This window comes from Phytophthora parasitica, assembly GCF_000247585.1.
Source record: "Phytophthora parasitica INRA-310 unplaced genomic scaffold supercont2.23, whole genome shotgun sequence".
NCBI classification, from domain to species: domain Eukaryota; phylum Oomycota; class Peronosporomycetes; order Peronosporales; family Peronosporaceae; genus Phytophthora; species Phytophthora nicotianae.
In genome coordinates, this window is record NW_008649009.1 from 500,130 (window position 1) to 510,958 (window position 10,829).

General features: G+C 50.9%; 7 protein-coding genes across 14 annotated transcripts; 5 read left to right on the forward strand and 2 right to left on the reverse strand.

Moving 5' to 3' along the window:
- Nucleotides 1–91: 91 nt before the first annotated feature.
- On the forward strand, nucleotides 92–790 carry PPTG_10834 (hypothetical protein; the record flags this gene model as incomplete). The annotated part of the gene is made up of 1 exon (XM_008906297.1): nucleotides 92–790. The coding sequence occupies one exon, from the start codon at nucleotides 92–94 to the stop codon at nucleotides 788–790; it is 699 nt and encodes a 232-aa protein (XP_008904545.1).
- A 1,047-nt stretch (nucleotides 791–1,837) lies between these two features.
- Nucleotides 1,838–2,386, forward strand: PPTG_10835 (hypothetical protein). The gene has a single exon (XM_008906298.1). The coding sequence runs from the start codon at nucleotides 1,878–1,880 to the stop codon at nucleotides 2,274–2,276; it is 399 nt and encodes a 132-aa protein (XP_008904546.1). The 5' UTR covers nucleotides 1,838–1,877; the 3' UTR covers nucleotides 2,277–2,386.
- A 195-nt stretch (nucleotides 2,387–2,581) lies between these two features.
- Nucleotides 2,582–2,707, forward strand: PPTG_22795 (hypothetical protein; the record flags this gene model as incomplete). The annotated part of the gene is made up of 1 exon (XM_008906299.1): nucleotides 2,582–2,707. The coding sequence occupies one exon, from the start codon at nucleotides 2,582–2,584 to the stop codon at nucleotides 2,705–2,707; it is 126 nt and encodes a 41-aa protein (XP_008904547.1).
- A 381-nt stretch (nucleotides 2,708–3,088) lies between these two features.
- Nucleotides 3,089–6,134, forward strand: PPTG_10836. Of its 2 annotated transcripts, XM_008906300.1 has the most exons (4): nucleotides 3,089–3,614; nucleotides 3,674–3,820; nucleotides 3,887–4,414; nucleotides 4,474–6,134. In XM_008906300.1, the coding sequence occupies exons 1-4, from the start codon at nucleotides 3,102–3,104 to the stop codon at nucleotides 4,762–4,764; spliced, it is 1,479 nt and encodes a 492-aa protein (XP_008904548.1). In that variant the 5' UTR covers nucleotides 3,089–3,101; the 3' UTR covers nucleotides 4,765–6,134. The 2 variants fall into 2 exon arrangements, with proteins under 2 accessions (XP_008904548.1, XP_008904549.1); XM_008906301.1 differs by having other exon boundaries at nucleotides 3,887–6,134.
- Nucleotides 3,817–6,465, reverse strand: PPTG_10837 (hypothetical protein). Of its 6 annotated transcripts, XM_008906303.1 has the most exons (6): nucleotides 6,175–6,465; nucleotides 5,899–6,094; nucleotides 5,622–5,834; nucleotides 4,910–5,545; nucleotides 4,459–4,849; nucleotides 3,997–4,362 (listed from the first exon to the last, which is right to left on the reverse strand). In XM_008906303.1, the coding sequence occupies exons 1-5, from the start codon at nucleotides 6,300–6,302 to the stop codon at nucleotides 4,778–4,780; spliced, it is 1,245 nt and encodes a 414-aa protein (XP_008904551.1). In that variant the 5' UTR covers nucleotides 6,303–6,465; the 3' UTR covers nucleotides 3,997–4,362; nucleotides 4,459–4,777. The 6 variants fall into 6 exon arrangements, with proteins under 6 accessions (XP_008904550.1, XP_008904552.1, XP_008904554.1 ...); XM_008906302.1 differs by having other exon boundaries at nucleotides 3,817–4,849; XM_008906305.1 differs by having other exon boundaries at nucleotides 4,459–5,545.
- Nucleotides 6,466–6,934: 469 nt separating this feature from the next.
- Nucleotides 6,935–10,314, forward strand: PPTG_10838. Of its 2 annotated transcripts, XM_008906308.1 has the most exons (3): nucleotides 6,935–7,804; nucleotides 7,869–8,575; nucleotides 8,664–10,314. In XM_008906308.1, exons 1-3 carry the CDS (start codon nucleotides 7,093–7,095, stop codon nucleotides 10,131–10,133), a joined length of 2,889 nt encoding a protein of 962 aa, XP_008904556.1. In that variant the 5' UTR covers nucleotides 6,935–7,092; the 3' UTR covers nucleotides 10,134–10,314. The 2 variants fall into 2 exon arrangements, with proteins under 2 accessions (XP_008904556.1, XP_008904557.1); XM_008906309.1 differs by lacking the exon at nucleotides 6,935–7,804 and having other exon boundaries at nucleotides 7,823–8,575.
- On the reverse strand, nucleotides 10,104–10,829 carry PPTG_10839 (hypothetical protein). Its single transcript, XM_008906310.1, has 2 exons — nucleotides 10,728–10,829; nucleotides 10,104–10,655 (listed from the first exon to the last, which is right to left on the reverse strand). Exons 1-2 carry the CDS (start codon nucleotides 10,818–10,820, stop codon nucleotides 10,263–10,265), a joined length of 486 nt encoding a protein of 161 aa, XP_008904558.1. The 5' UTR covers nucleotides 10,821–10,829; the 3' UTR covers nucleotides 10,104–10,262.

A 10,829-nucleotide genomic window follows, 5' to 3' on the forward strand; every position in this document is an offset into this window, starting at 1 on the left:
TGTTGCTACTTAGTTATGACATAATTTATGAAGCACTACTAGCTACACGATGTCATCATTTATCCGACGTCGAAGCTCCCGATAAATAACAATGCATAATCGGGAGCCCTGCATTCAAGACGCTCATAACGAGTCTGTGACGGCCATAGCGATGCGAACACCGTTCTCCTCTGCGTCGACTTTTTCTTCATCTGGCGAGTGGAGACTATTGACTGGAGGCAAGGACGGGCGTGTGCGTATGTGGCGCATCACTCCGTCCAGACAGACAATGGAAGCGTCTCTTAAAGAGCACCGTGGTCCTGTGAGTGCTATTCAAGTGACACAAAACTGTACCGCCTGTGTGAGCGCGTCTTCGGACGGCTCTTGTATTGTCTGGAACCTTGAGACGTTCGTGCGAATTCAAGCCATGTTTGCCTCCACTGAGTTCTGTCGAGTGTTGTATCATCCGGACGAGAGTCAATTGCTCACCTACGGCTCGGACAGACGCATCACGTACTTTGACGCGTACGATGGAGAAGCGATCCGATTTTTGGAAGAAGCTGCGGACCATGAGATGTTGGCTATGGACATCGAGCACAGCGGGACACTATTCGTGACGGGTGGGCGTGACGGAATGCTCAGACTCTGGCACTATGACAATGGTGAGACGGTTGCAATTGGTCGAGGTCATATTGAGGCTATCAATGCTGTCAAGATTTCACCCGATCGAAAGAAGATAGTCACTGTCGGCTCCGAAGGCGCCGTCATGATCTGGGAAATGGGAGATTTGCTTGAGCAAACGCAGGGTTAAGCTCAGGTAGTTTGCTATAGCTGCGTATTTCTTTATCTTTCAAAATGTATTGTTAGTGATAACCTTTAAAGTATATTGTGCATTTCCAAGTTGGGGTAAATATTTTATTTCAGATTCCAGATTGATCTTAGCTGCTAAGACCAAGATGCTAAGACTGCGCATCGTCGTGTCTAGACTAGAAAGACACACTATGTGCGTGTCTTTGGCATATTATTTATGAAACCTCAAAATACGCGGCTCCAAGGAGAGATTTGGTGCTGTGACAGGTCTGTACGAGTGATCAGCGATCTATTAGACACGTTGGGACATCGTTTTAGCCCCTCGACTACACGACATTAAGCTACTGCGAACAGCGCTCGCAGCAGCGGCGAAGTTGCGAACGGTAGGAGGCAAATCCAACTGAGGTATCCAAATCTGAAACTCTCGCACTTCAAGTTATACATGTAGTTGCCTTATTTTTAATTTCGCATCCTGCGTGCAGCAACGCGAACGAAACTCTTTTGACCTGCGTCTTACGCCATGCGTGAGGGTGAAGCCTCAAGCTCAACCGTATCACACTGCTGCCGCCGGAGACTTGCCACCCACTCGGGTCTTTGCTGCATGAGGACTCTCATTCGAAATGAGAGCCTAGAGTGAGAAATGCAAGATCCGTGCCATATAACCTACCTCGGTTGTTGCAAACCTCTGTCCGATGCTTATGCACCCGACGACGCAGATGCCATAAGTTATGGCATCTATAGCCCATACCTTGTGCTCTCGTAAACGAACAAAGCGTTTTTGTCTCAGGATCGGTTGTCGCCTTGCGGGACTCACACCGTCGCGCAGCGCTCGCTTTTAACACGCCATCCCCCCGTTTAGACACGCACGCGGTCATGCTGTGAGCCAAGCGCTGTTGAAGACGTCAGCCAATGGGAGAAAACCGCCGCGGTCTGCCAGAAACGCTGCCATCTTGGTGCACGGCGACGCACGAATAGCTCAGCGCCGACTATATGTTTGACACCGTCGGCTTCAATGCTGCCTGGTTCATTTTCCATTTTCTTCGCTTCTTAGGACGTGACTGAGCAGCTACACCCACGTTACAATAACCATGAGTTTCGCGTTGAACGTGACTGTACCGATGGCGCACGACGCACGCTACTTCGACAATAGTTGGCTGCAGATTGGTCAGGACCTTCGCACACAGCGCTGGAAGAACGTGGTGAACATCGACCGTATGCTGCGCAACCACCAACCGCACGAGGTGCTCACTCACGTGGAGCAAAACACCAACTGGAGCGCCAAGACGTTCACGTTGGCGCTCAAGGTAGAACGAATTATCTTTGAGGCTGCGACCTCACGAGAGAGCTACCTAGATGAGAGCACGCTGCGTGCTCGTGTTACCCAGGTATCGCGTCGGCTCATCGATCTACGCAAGCGCAAGAATATGGTCAAATTCGGCATCCGCTTACCGCGCCAGTTCATGGTTGCCAAGCGTCAACGACATTGAGCGTGACAACGGCACCGAACCACTTAGGTAGATAGCTCCGCTGACACTGTACAGGAATTATTTAGTTCACGTAGCTCTGAAAACTATTATACTTAAGTAATAAATAAGTGAATAAATTTTAATTTTGAAAAAAAGCAGGGTGTCAACTTGGCTCTTTTACTCGAAGTGTTCACTTGCCATTACAACGATTCATGAAAACTGGGCATTAAGACTACTGCAATTGCGTCTACGAAGATTCAGACGAAGATGATACAATGTCCGCTGTGCTTGCGACGATGTTATCGTGCCTGCACGCTAAGGATCCAATGTCCGCTGTGCTTGCGACGATGTTATCGTGCCTGCACGCTAAGGATCCAATGTCCGTGAACGAGCTTCTGAACCCGCTGGACGAGAACACTACTGCAGAAGATTCCACACCCGGGCGAGGATGATATGGAGCGTAGTATTGAGGAGGACGTTGAGCTAGAAGCAATTAAAGAGCATCTCATGTGGATTGGTAAGCTTCTCGCCGTGCAGGTGCAATTGGAGTATCGGATAGATCGATGAGTGGATTGCTAGAAATGCAACGCACGCTTCGTGAAGAACTTGGAAGGAAGCAAGGACACAAGCACCAAAAGTCTTTGCTAGATTCCTTGGGATATCCTATGCAGTTATGACTGTTCCCATATCTAAGCACCCCAGAATAGGAATTCTTGACTTCAGATTATTCCATTTTACAACTGAGGGGATAATAACCGCTAATATATTGCTATTGAGGGAGTATTCCATTTCTAGGGATTACTATCGAGGGGATCGTCTGTATTTCTAGTCTCATAGAACACGACAATGAGCAACAGTAGTGTGGCCAATACGTCGCTCGTGCAGGAACCCGTGATCGACACGGTCGCGCCAGCGGTGTCTCCTGCAGCGGTGGCTTCCACACCGTCAAGCGAGCAATGGCGGGTGTTTCTGGGCCTTGCTCTGCTCGCGGCGTCCTACGTGCTTCGCGTGGAGGTCGTGCGATTCTCCCTTCGCGTGGCCCGCCGAATTCTTCCAGCGCTCTTCGTCTGGCTTCGGGAGTTCGAGAAGATGCTACTGCGGCCTCTATCTTGGGTAGTTTTCGTTCTACTGGCCTGGTTCTCGGCCTTCGTGATGGACCTGGAGAATCTACTGGACATGGAAGCGGGTTCTCTTCAAGGTATCATCACTCTACTTCTAGGGCCTCCGCTGGTATGGGTCGTCATTTGCTTCTGTAACTACGTCACGTGGGGTATCGTCCGCGTGCAAGGCTGGAGTCGAACAGTATCAAAAGACGATGATGATTACAGCAGAGTCATGATCATTACCGAGGGCATTGGGGTAGGTTGGGCAGTGCTTGTAGTTTTATTGTTGTGGTTGCTCATGTGTCTATTTGGCAGGTTATTAAAGTTTTACTGGTGGCTGCGGTGGTGTCTACGTGTATTATTGACGAGATCGGACGGTTCACGGACTTCGAGTCGGGACAGGTGTCCACAGTAGCTGTGATCATGGTGGAGTTCGTATTTGTATTCGGTGCTCACTCGTGGGTAAGTTTGACTGTATTGTGAGAGTTTCATAAGTTTTAAAGCTGATGCTTGTTATAATTATTGTAGTTGAAAAATATTATGGGCGGGTTAATGACGCTGCAAGACGAGCAGATCAAGAACGGCCTTCATGTGTCTTTCCAAGGCCATGAAGGAGTGGTGGAGCGATTATTTCTGCAGGGGTTTTCACTGCGTCAATACGACAAGGGGTTGGCCTACATTCCAAATAGTATTATGCTGGAGAACTCGGTGACAGTGCAAAGCAAGAGTCTTGATAGACGTTGCGTCATTCCAGTGCATCTGAGTCACTCGACACCGTCGACAGCGCTGCGAATTTTCATCCAGGAACTGGATAATTTCCTGACGCAGCACATGCTTGATCGTCGAACGAATACGAAGGGCGACGTGCTGGGACTCGAGAAGCCAAAAGGTGGTTGGGATATGATGAACGTTTACGAGCACAGCAAGCAACTTACGATCGAAGAAACGCAGTCGCCAGGTCGCTTCTGGATCAGCATTGAGGCGCCATATCTTGTCCATGTTGTCTATTACTCTCAAGAGCGGCACATAAAGGGGCTTCTGGCTGAGAAAACCGAGGTTCGTTGTCTTTGCGGTGGCTTCTCAATACGATAAAGACTTACGTTGCTTTTGGTTAGATCGTGCTTCAGATTACGGAGCTGGTGACTAAACTCAAGCTGAGTTTGTTCGGAGAAGAAGGCAACACTGGTCCGCGTGCTTCAATTCCTCCGTCTACCGTAGGAACTGAAGTACCTGACTTAACCGAGCGACACTCAAGTTATAGCTCTGCGCCACTACCAGAGCTGGTGAGGATTCGTCAACGAGGGCGAGCAACGCAAGCCAGTGAACCAATCGGGCGGCGAGTCTTCAGTGAGCGCAATATGTTACGACAGCGGCGACCCCACGGTGACCGTGCCGACCTTGTATAAATTAGCACTAATGTTATAATCCGCGGCCTGTTGGCAACGCATTGACTCCAAGCCGCTGGATTGTGTCGATGATGGCGAGATTCACCTAGGAACGAAGAATAAGTGATAATTCCTGGTATGTTTGCAGTCAAGAACACTAACTCACCTCCGTTTTAGCAGCTTCAAGTGAGTTGAAGCGTTCACGATCCATTAGGACAATCACTTTGACCGTGAACATTGCGTGGAGCTCAACACGCACGGGTGGTGGTGGCGGTGCAATCGGTCGGCCAGTCGCATCGAACGCACTGGAGGTCGCACTTGACCGACCACGCGTACGTGGCGTGCCGGTGTTAGCGTCACTGGTTGCAGTTGATCGCTGCCGGTCACCCAAAATGCTGTCGCCGCTCTCTGCACTGGTGTTGCTGCTCGCACTGCTGGACCTATGAAAAGCCTCACATCGATCTCTTCGTAGCGCTGAAAGAGCTTCAGTTGTCAGCGCATACGCTGGCAAGACAGCCTGCAACTCCTGCACAAGTTCCTTCATCTTTTGAGCAGGTGTAGTTGGGTGTAGACGCAGCATGAGAGAGTGCGTATGCGCCTCGAGAGCGTTGCCACTGGTCTGGTAACTGTCAGCGAAGATGCCATTCGGCACAAATATCCGCGATCCGTCAGTTCGTCGCATAATCGTCCTTGCAAGCGATACCCGCTCGATAAAGCCCAACATTCGTCGCACTTTGACCTCACTGCCAGTCCGGAAAGGCTCTGCAAAGATGAGGAACAATCCTGTTGCTACATTTTTCAGCTGATAATAACAGGATGAACACATTGCTTCATTAGTTCCACTAACCATTCAAGGACATGTGTGAGATTGTACTCACCACGGTGAAGCCTGAGAGAACAGCGACTAGTTCAACGCTCAGAAACCCCACGACGAGCACGTAGCGCATGAACGAGTTGGATAGGAAGAAAATGTAAAAAATCTCGATCAGGATGAAGACAACGCACACGAACTTGATGGATTCGGTGATGACGAAGATCCGTGCGTCGTAGTTCGACGAGCTGCGGTCCCATTTGAAGTACCGGACAAAGAGCTATACACGAATGTAAGTGAGAATCGGCGTATATCACTGGTTCTAAACTTTTGCATTCGCGTACATTGGTGACGACTTTACGCATAGCGAAGGTACCGAGCACGAGCGGGATTGCTACGAGGTAGCTTAGGTACTGCATCACCTCGTCCTTCTCGCTTCCAAGGTCCAGAATGTACCGGGCGATCACATCGCGCACCAGTATCAGGAACAAGAACCACCATAGATATGTCAGCATGTAGTGCTGTACGTCCGCGATCCATCTAGACGATAATAATGTGTATTAGAAAAACTCAATTTGACATTTTTTCTCTTAATAATTTCAAAGCATTGAGGCTCGCACCGCACGCGCTTGTCGAGACGGGAGCGGATGGCATTGAGCAGCAGTTCAATGACCGGGCGAGAGAGGAAGAAGGCGGCCAGGGTCGCCAGGAGCGCCAACCCCACGCGCCAGAAGATGAATGGGATCATATCGGCGAAGCAGTCGTTATGGGAGGGTACGTTTTTCTAAAAGTGTAACCTGGTTACATAAGGGTACACGTCGTGTCAAGGCAGAGACGGAACTCTCTGGTCAGCGCAAGGCACACGGGACGTGTGCTCCGCATCAAGTCGATGCAATGCTGCTGGGCTTCATGGCGTTGAGAGTGTTGAAAAACGCACAGTGCAAGACTTTAATTCATAGAGCTGAGAGCAAGAAGCTCTTGAAGAACTGCATCGTTCGTTGTTGCCATCGCGGGTCGCTGGCGATTATCTCTTAAGATAATTGATCCCTTCACTTGACACGCATAGCTGTAACAGCCATGGCAGATTACACACTAGTTATGGCAACCTGCGGTCCAACATCCTTGCGCCCATGGCATTCCACGGGCCTGCAGCTTCATGAACTCCAACGTGCGGTGCTTGCGACTTGCAAGGCTGCAACGTTCGAGTGAATCCTCGTGAGTCCCACCTATGTATCTCTTCTGAAACCTTAGTCTACCAGACGTAGATGGGCCGGGGCAAGCAGACGTCGATATATCGCACCGCTATCCATATCTCCTAAGCCTCTATTTCAAGCGCCATGCAAAATCGGAATATCCACCAGCTATCTTAGGAAATAAGCAACCGCATTCCCGCTCTCTACAGTCATGCACACAGTTCGTCTGCGAACGAGTCTCTGGTTGCATTAGCTAGCCCAAGTCCACATCAGAATCAGCCCAGAGATACAAGACCATCAAGCTATTGGGCCACGGGCTCCGTTAACATTGTGGTGCTTGACCACATGAGCTTCCGATCGCTGCAGGACGAGCACTCGGGGCTCTCGGAGTCGCAGCTGGACGTGCTGCACGCGGTCATCTTGAGCTGCTGCGGGGTCTCGCTGGTCGGTTGTCTGTACATCCTGCGGCACCACTACGTCTCCGCTCGACTGCACAGTGGTGTCTCAATGGTGCAGAAGATGGTGGTCGTGCTCTCGGTGCTGGATGCGGGTTTAGCCTTCCCAAAGATGTTCGGAAACCCGTTAACGGACTCTACGAACGTCACTGCGGTTTGCAACGTACAAGCCTTCGCGCTGCATGTCTTCGGCCTCATGTCGGTCTTCTGGAATGCTGCAATCGCGCATTGTTTCTATCGGAAGATCGTACACAGAGACAGCGAAGCGAGACTCAAGAGCAGGTTTAAACTCTACGTTCTACTGGCCATCGTGCCTGCTGTGGCCTGCAGCGTGGCGCTCTACGCCGCCAGAATGTTCGGAGACGCCACGTTCTACTGCTGGGTCGAGTCGCGTGCCAAGCAGTTCTGGGCCTTCTATCTGTTCGTGGTCATAGCGATTCTCTACATTAGCGTCATCCTTTGGGTTACGCACAACCGCATCTCACGAGACTTTCGAGACGCCAATTTGGACGCTCAAGAGTCCTGGGCACTCATCACGTCCAAGCTGCGGATCTACATTGCTGCCTTTATTGTGCTATGGACACCCAGCACGGTATTTCGACGTAAGTGTATGGTATGATTGATTTTTTATGTTGTTTATTGACTTTATTTTTTTTTTTTTTGCAGTTTTTGACGATGAATTGGGCTCGTCAAGGTTTGCGGTGGCACTTTTGATGCAAGTGACAGTGTGTACACAGGGCTTGGCGACTGCTATTATCTACGGAGGACTGCTCACCAAGCTGTACAGAATTGTCTCGTGTAAAACGTCCATCTCTCCAACGCACAAGTTCGTGACTTCTCCGTCGTTCCCGACGATGGACACGGGCACAGATCACAGTCTGGTCAAACACTACCGTAAACCTGCCAACATCTTTGTGTCTACTTTCAACATGGGTGAAGCCAGACTCACCCCCGCTCAACTGGACAAGTGGATCCCGCTTGGACACGACATCTACGTCATTGGACTCCAGGAATGTCTGCACTTGACAAACACTCGCAGTTTGATTCGCCAGCATCTTGAAGGTGGACGACCACGACCTGCAACCAGTGGACCTGCCCGCAGAGCATCGAAATTTCATCAGTTCAACCGCGAGATTGGCAGCAAGAACACGTCATTGGGTTATCATGGCCACATCGCCATCACCGTGTTCATCAAGTCCTCAGATGTGGACAACGGCGCCTTCTACATGCCCCCAGTGGTGCAACAAGAAGTCAACGTTGGTAAATCGCTGGTACTGGGTCGAGCATCCAACAAAGGCGCAGTTGGCTTCGCATTCCGGTATTACGACACTTCGTTTGCTTTTGTAGCGTGTCATTTGTCCTCAGATCCCAAGGTAACCAGGCATGGTGTGTGCTGTATTATTGTATGCTGACTGACTGACTGACTGACTGACTGACTGACTGACTGCTTTCTTGTTACAGGGAAAGTCAAAGGTGCGTCGAAGGAATCGTGACTCGCAAGATATTCTGAAGGAGCTGCATCTGAATCTAGAGGACGTGGGCTTCGAGTTCCCGCACGTGCACCACCACAGCTTTGTTCTAGGTGATCTCAATTACAGGTTAACACAGCGGGATGCGACTGCAAACACCATCCTGGAGCTGGTATCAAAAGTACGGCAATGTGAGACGGCAAGACCAGCACCGATTAAGCGGAATCGGAGCTTGCGTCGCGGACTCCTGGGCAAACGATGGAGTCCCATGGGAAGTCGTGGTCTAAGCAGCTCTTTCGGACTCGGTAGCTCTCTAGGTACCGGCAGTGATAGAGACAGCAACGAACTGGACGTCAGCATGTTGGAGCGCAGTGTTAAAAGCACTTCGTCGATGTTTGCTTCGTCCAATGGCAGCAGCAACAGCGTTCGATACTCAGCAGACAATGAGCTAGTGGACGACGATCAGTTTGTATGGGACGACATACTAGCACATGATGAACTGCGGACTGGTATGCAAGACGGGCAGATCTTTTACGGCTTCCGAGAGGCCAAGATTGCCTTCCCGCCTACATTCCGGCGTGTACGTGGGAAGGCGTTGAACCTCGACGCGGGCAATTGGCCTATGGAGGAGCTATCAGAGTGTTATACGACCGCCGTAGAAGGCCACGGCATGCGAGTCCCGTCCTACACAGATCGAATCCTGTTCTTCTCCCAGCCAGATATGCGTCATCGACTGCGGTGTGCTGTGTACGCGTCGTGCGAAGAAATCAATTGCTCCGATCACAAGCCCGTGCTCGCAGTGTTCCAAGCTCTTGTAAACCGTGACTTCTTACCGATTGAGACGGAGCTTGCGAACAAGAAACTACAGCGAATGCAGGACGTCAGCGGTGTACTCGAGTGTCAGCTACGAATTGAGTTGAGCAGCATTTCATGGCAGCCAGAGACGGAGGCGGACTTCCCTCTTACTTCATTCGGCAACTCCATTGATCTGGACCAGCGATTCTCGAGCTTTGATCGCCATGGACACCAAGTAATGGTCACGATCGTCTTCCCACTGCCGTCCGAAGATATTTTCTCGGCACAGCGTAAATTACTTGAGCTGGCGGACTCGATGAGCGGTGGAGTGTACCTGGAAAACACGGAACGATTGCTGTGCAAGACCAACGTGGCTCATGTCAAATGGAGTGACTTCGTACGCGACGGCATCACACACACCACGTTCGCACGACCAACAGGCAACATGCACGTGGCGATCAAGGTACACGCCGGTACTCAAGGCCCGTGCTTCGGCCAGGGCGTGATCTGCATCCCGCAAGCTTCAAACAACGACAGCGACGACGCGTCCGATGGGATCCAGAAACTCAACAATTTTGTCGTGGAACTCGCCGAAGGCGGACGACACACCGGCACAATGTCGGGCTCCGTGAGTCTGCAGCTCATGCAGCGCGCCAACGGCGCATAAATGACGCGTGTAAGTAAATTATTAAAGTTGATGGGGTAACGTAGTCAGTGGATTCAATGTCTATCGATCTCATTCTACCTGAGATCAGTGCTACATTCAGTAGTAAGTCTATAAAGGAGAAACAGAGACTTACAGCTCGTCGCTGAGACCAGCGGCTTCCGCTGTCTCCTTGATCGTCTCTGTCGGTTCCTCTTCGAGTGCCGCGTATTCGTCGTACGTCAGGTCCTTGGGGTTCTCAAAGTGTTTAGCCCATGGCTGGAAGAACATCATTAGTGCAAAGGCCACGAGCAGCACGAAGCTTAAGATGGCCTTGGTGCGGTTGTAGCCGGCCACGGAGCGGTGGAACGTGTCCAGTGCATCCTCCAGGTTTTTAATTTTCTTCTCGTAAGCTTCGCGCAGCTCCGGAGACAGTCGACCTTTCTTGATTCCAGCCTCTTCTAACTTCTTGTCCTGGAACACCAGTGCATTGTACTTCGCTAACTCGGCACGAGCCATGGCCACAGCACGCGCACTCTTGCCGGACTATAGGAAATAAAACGTATAAATCATTGGTTTTAGCTGCAATAATAGGGATTTAGAGCTGCATTCACCCACCTCCTTGGTCGTGTAGCGCTGGAATTCTTGGTCGAACTGCTCGACGGCGCGCTTGGCGGTCGTAGGCTCGGCGGGAGTCGTCTGGGCACTCATACTGGACTG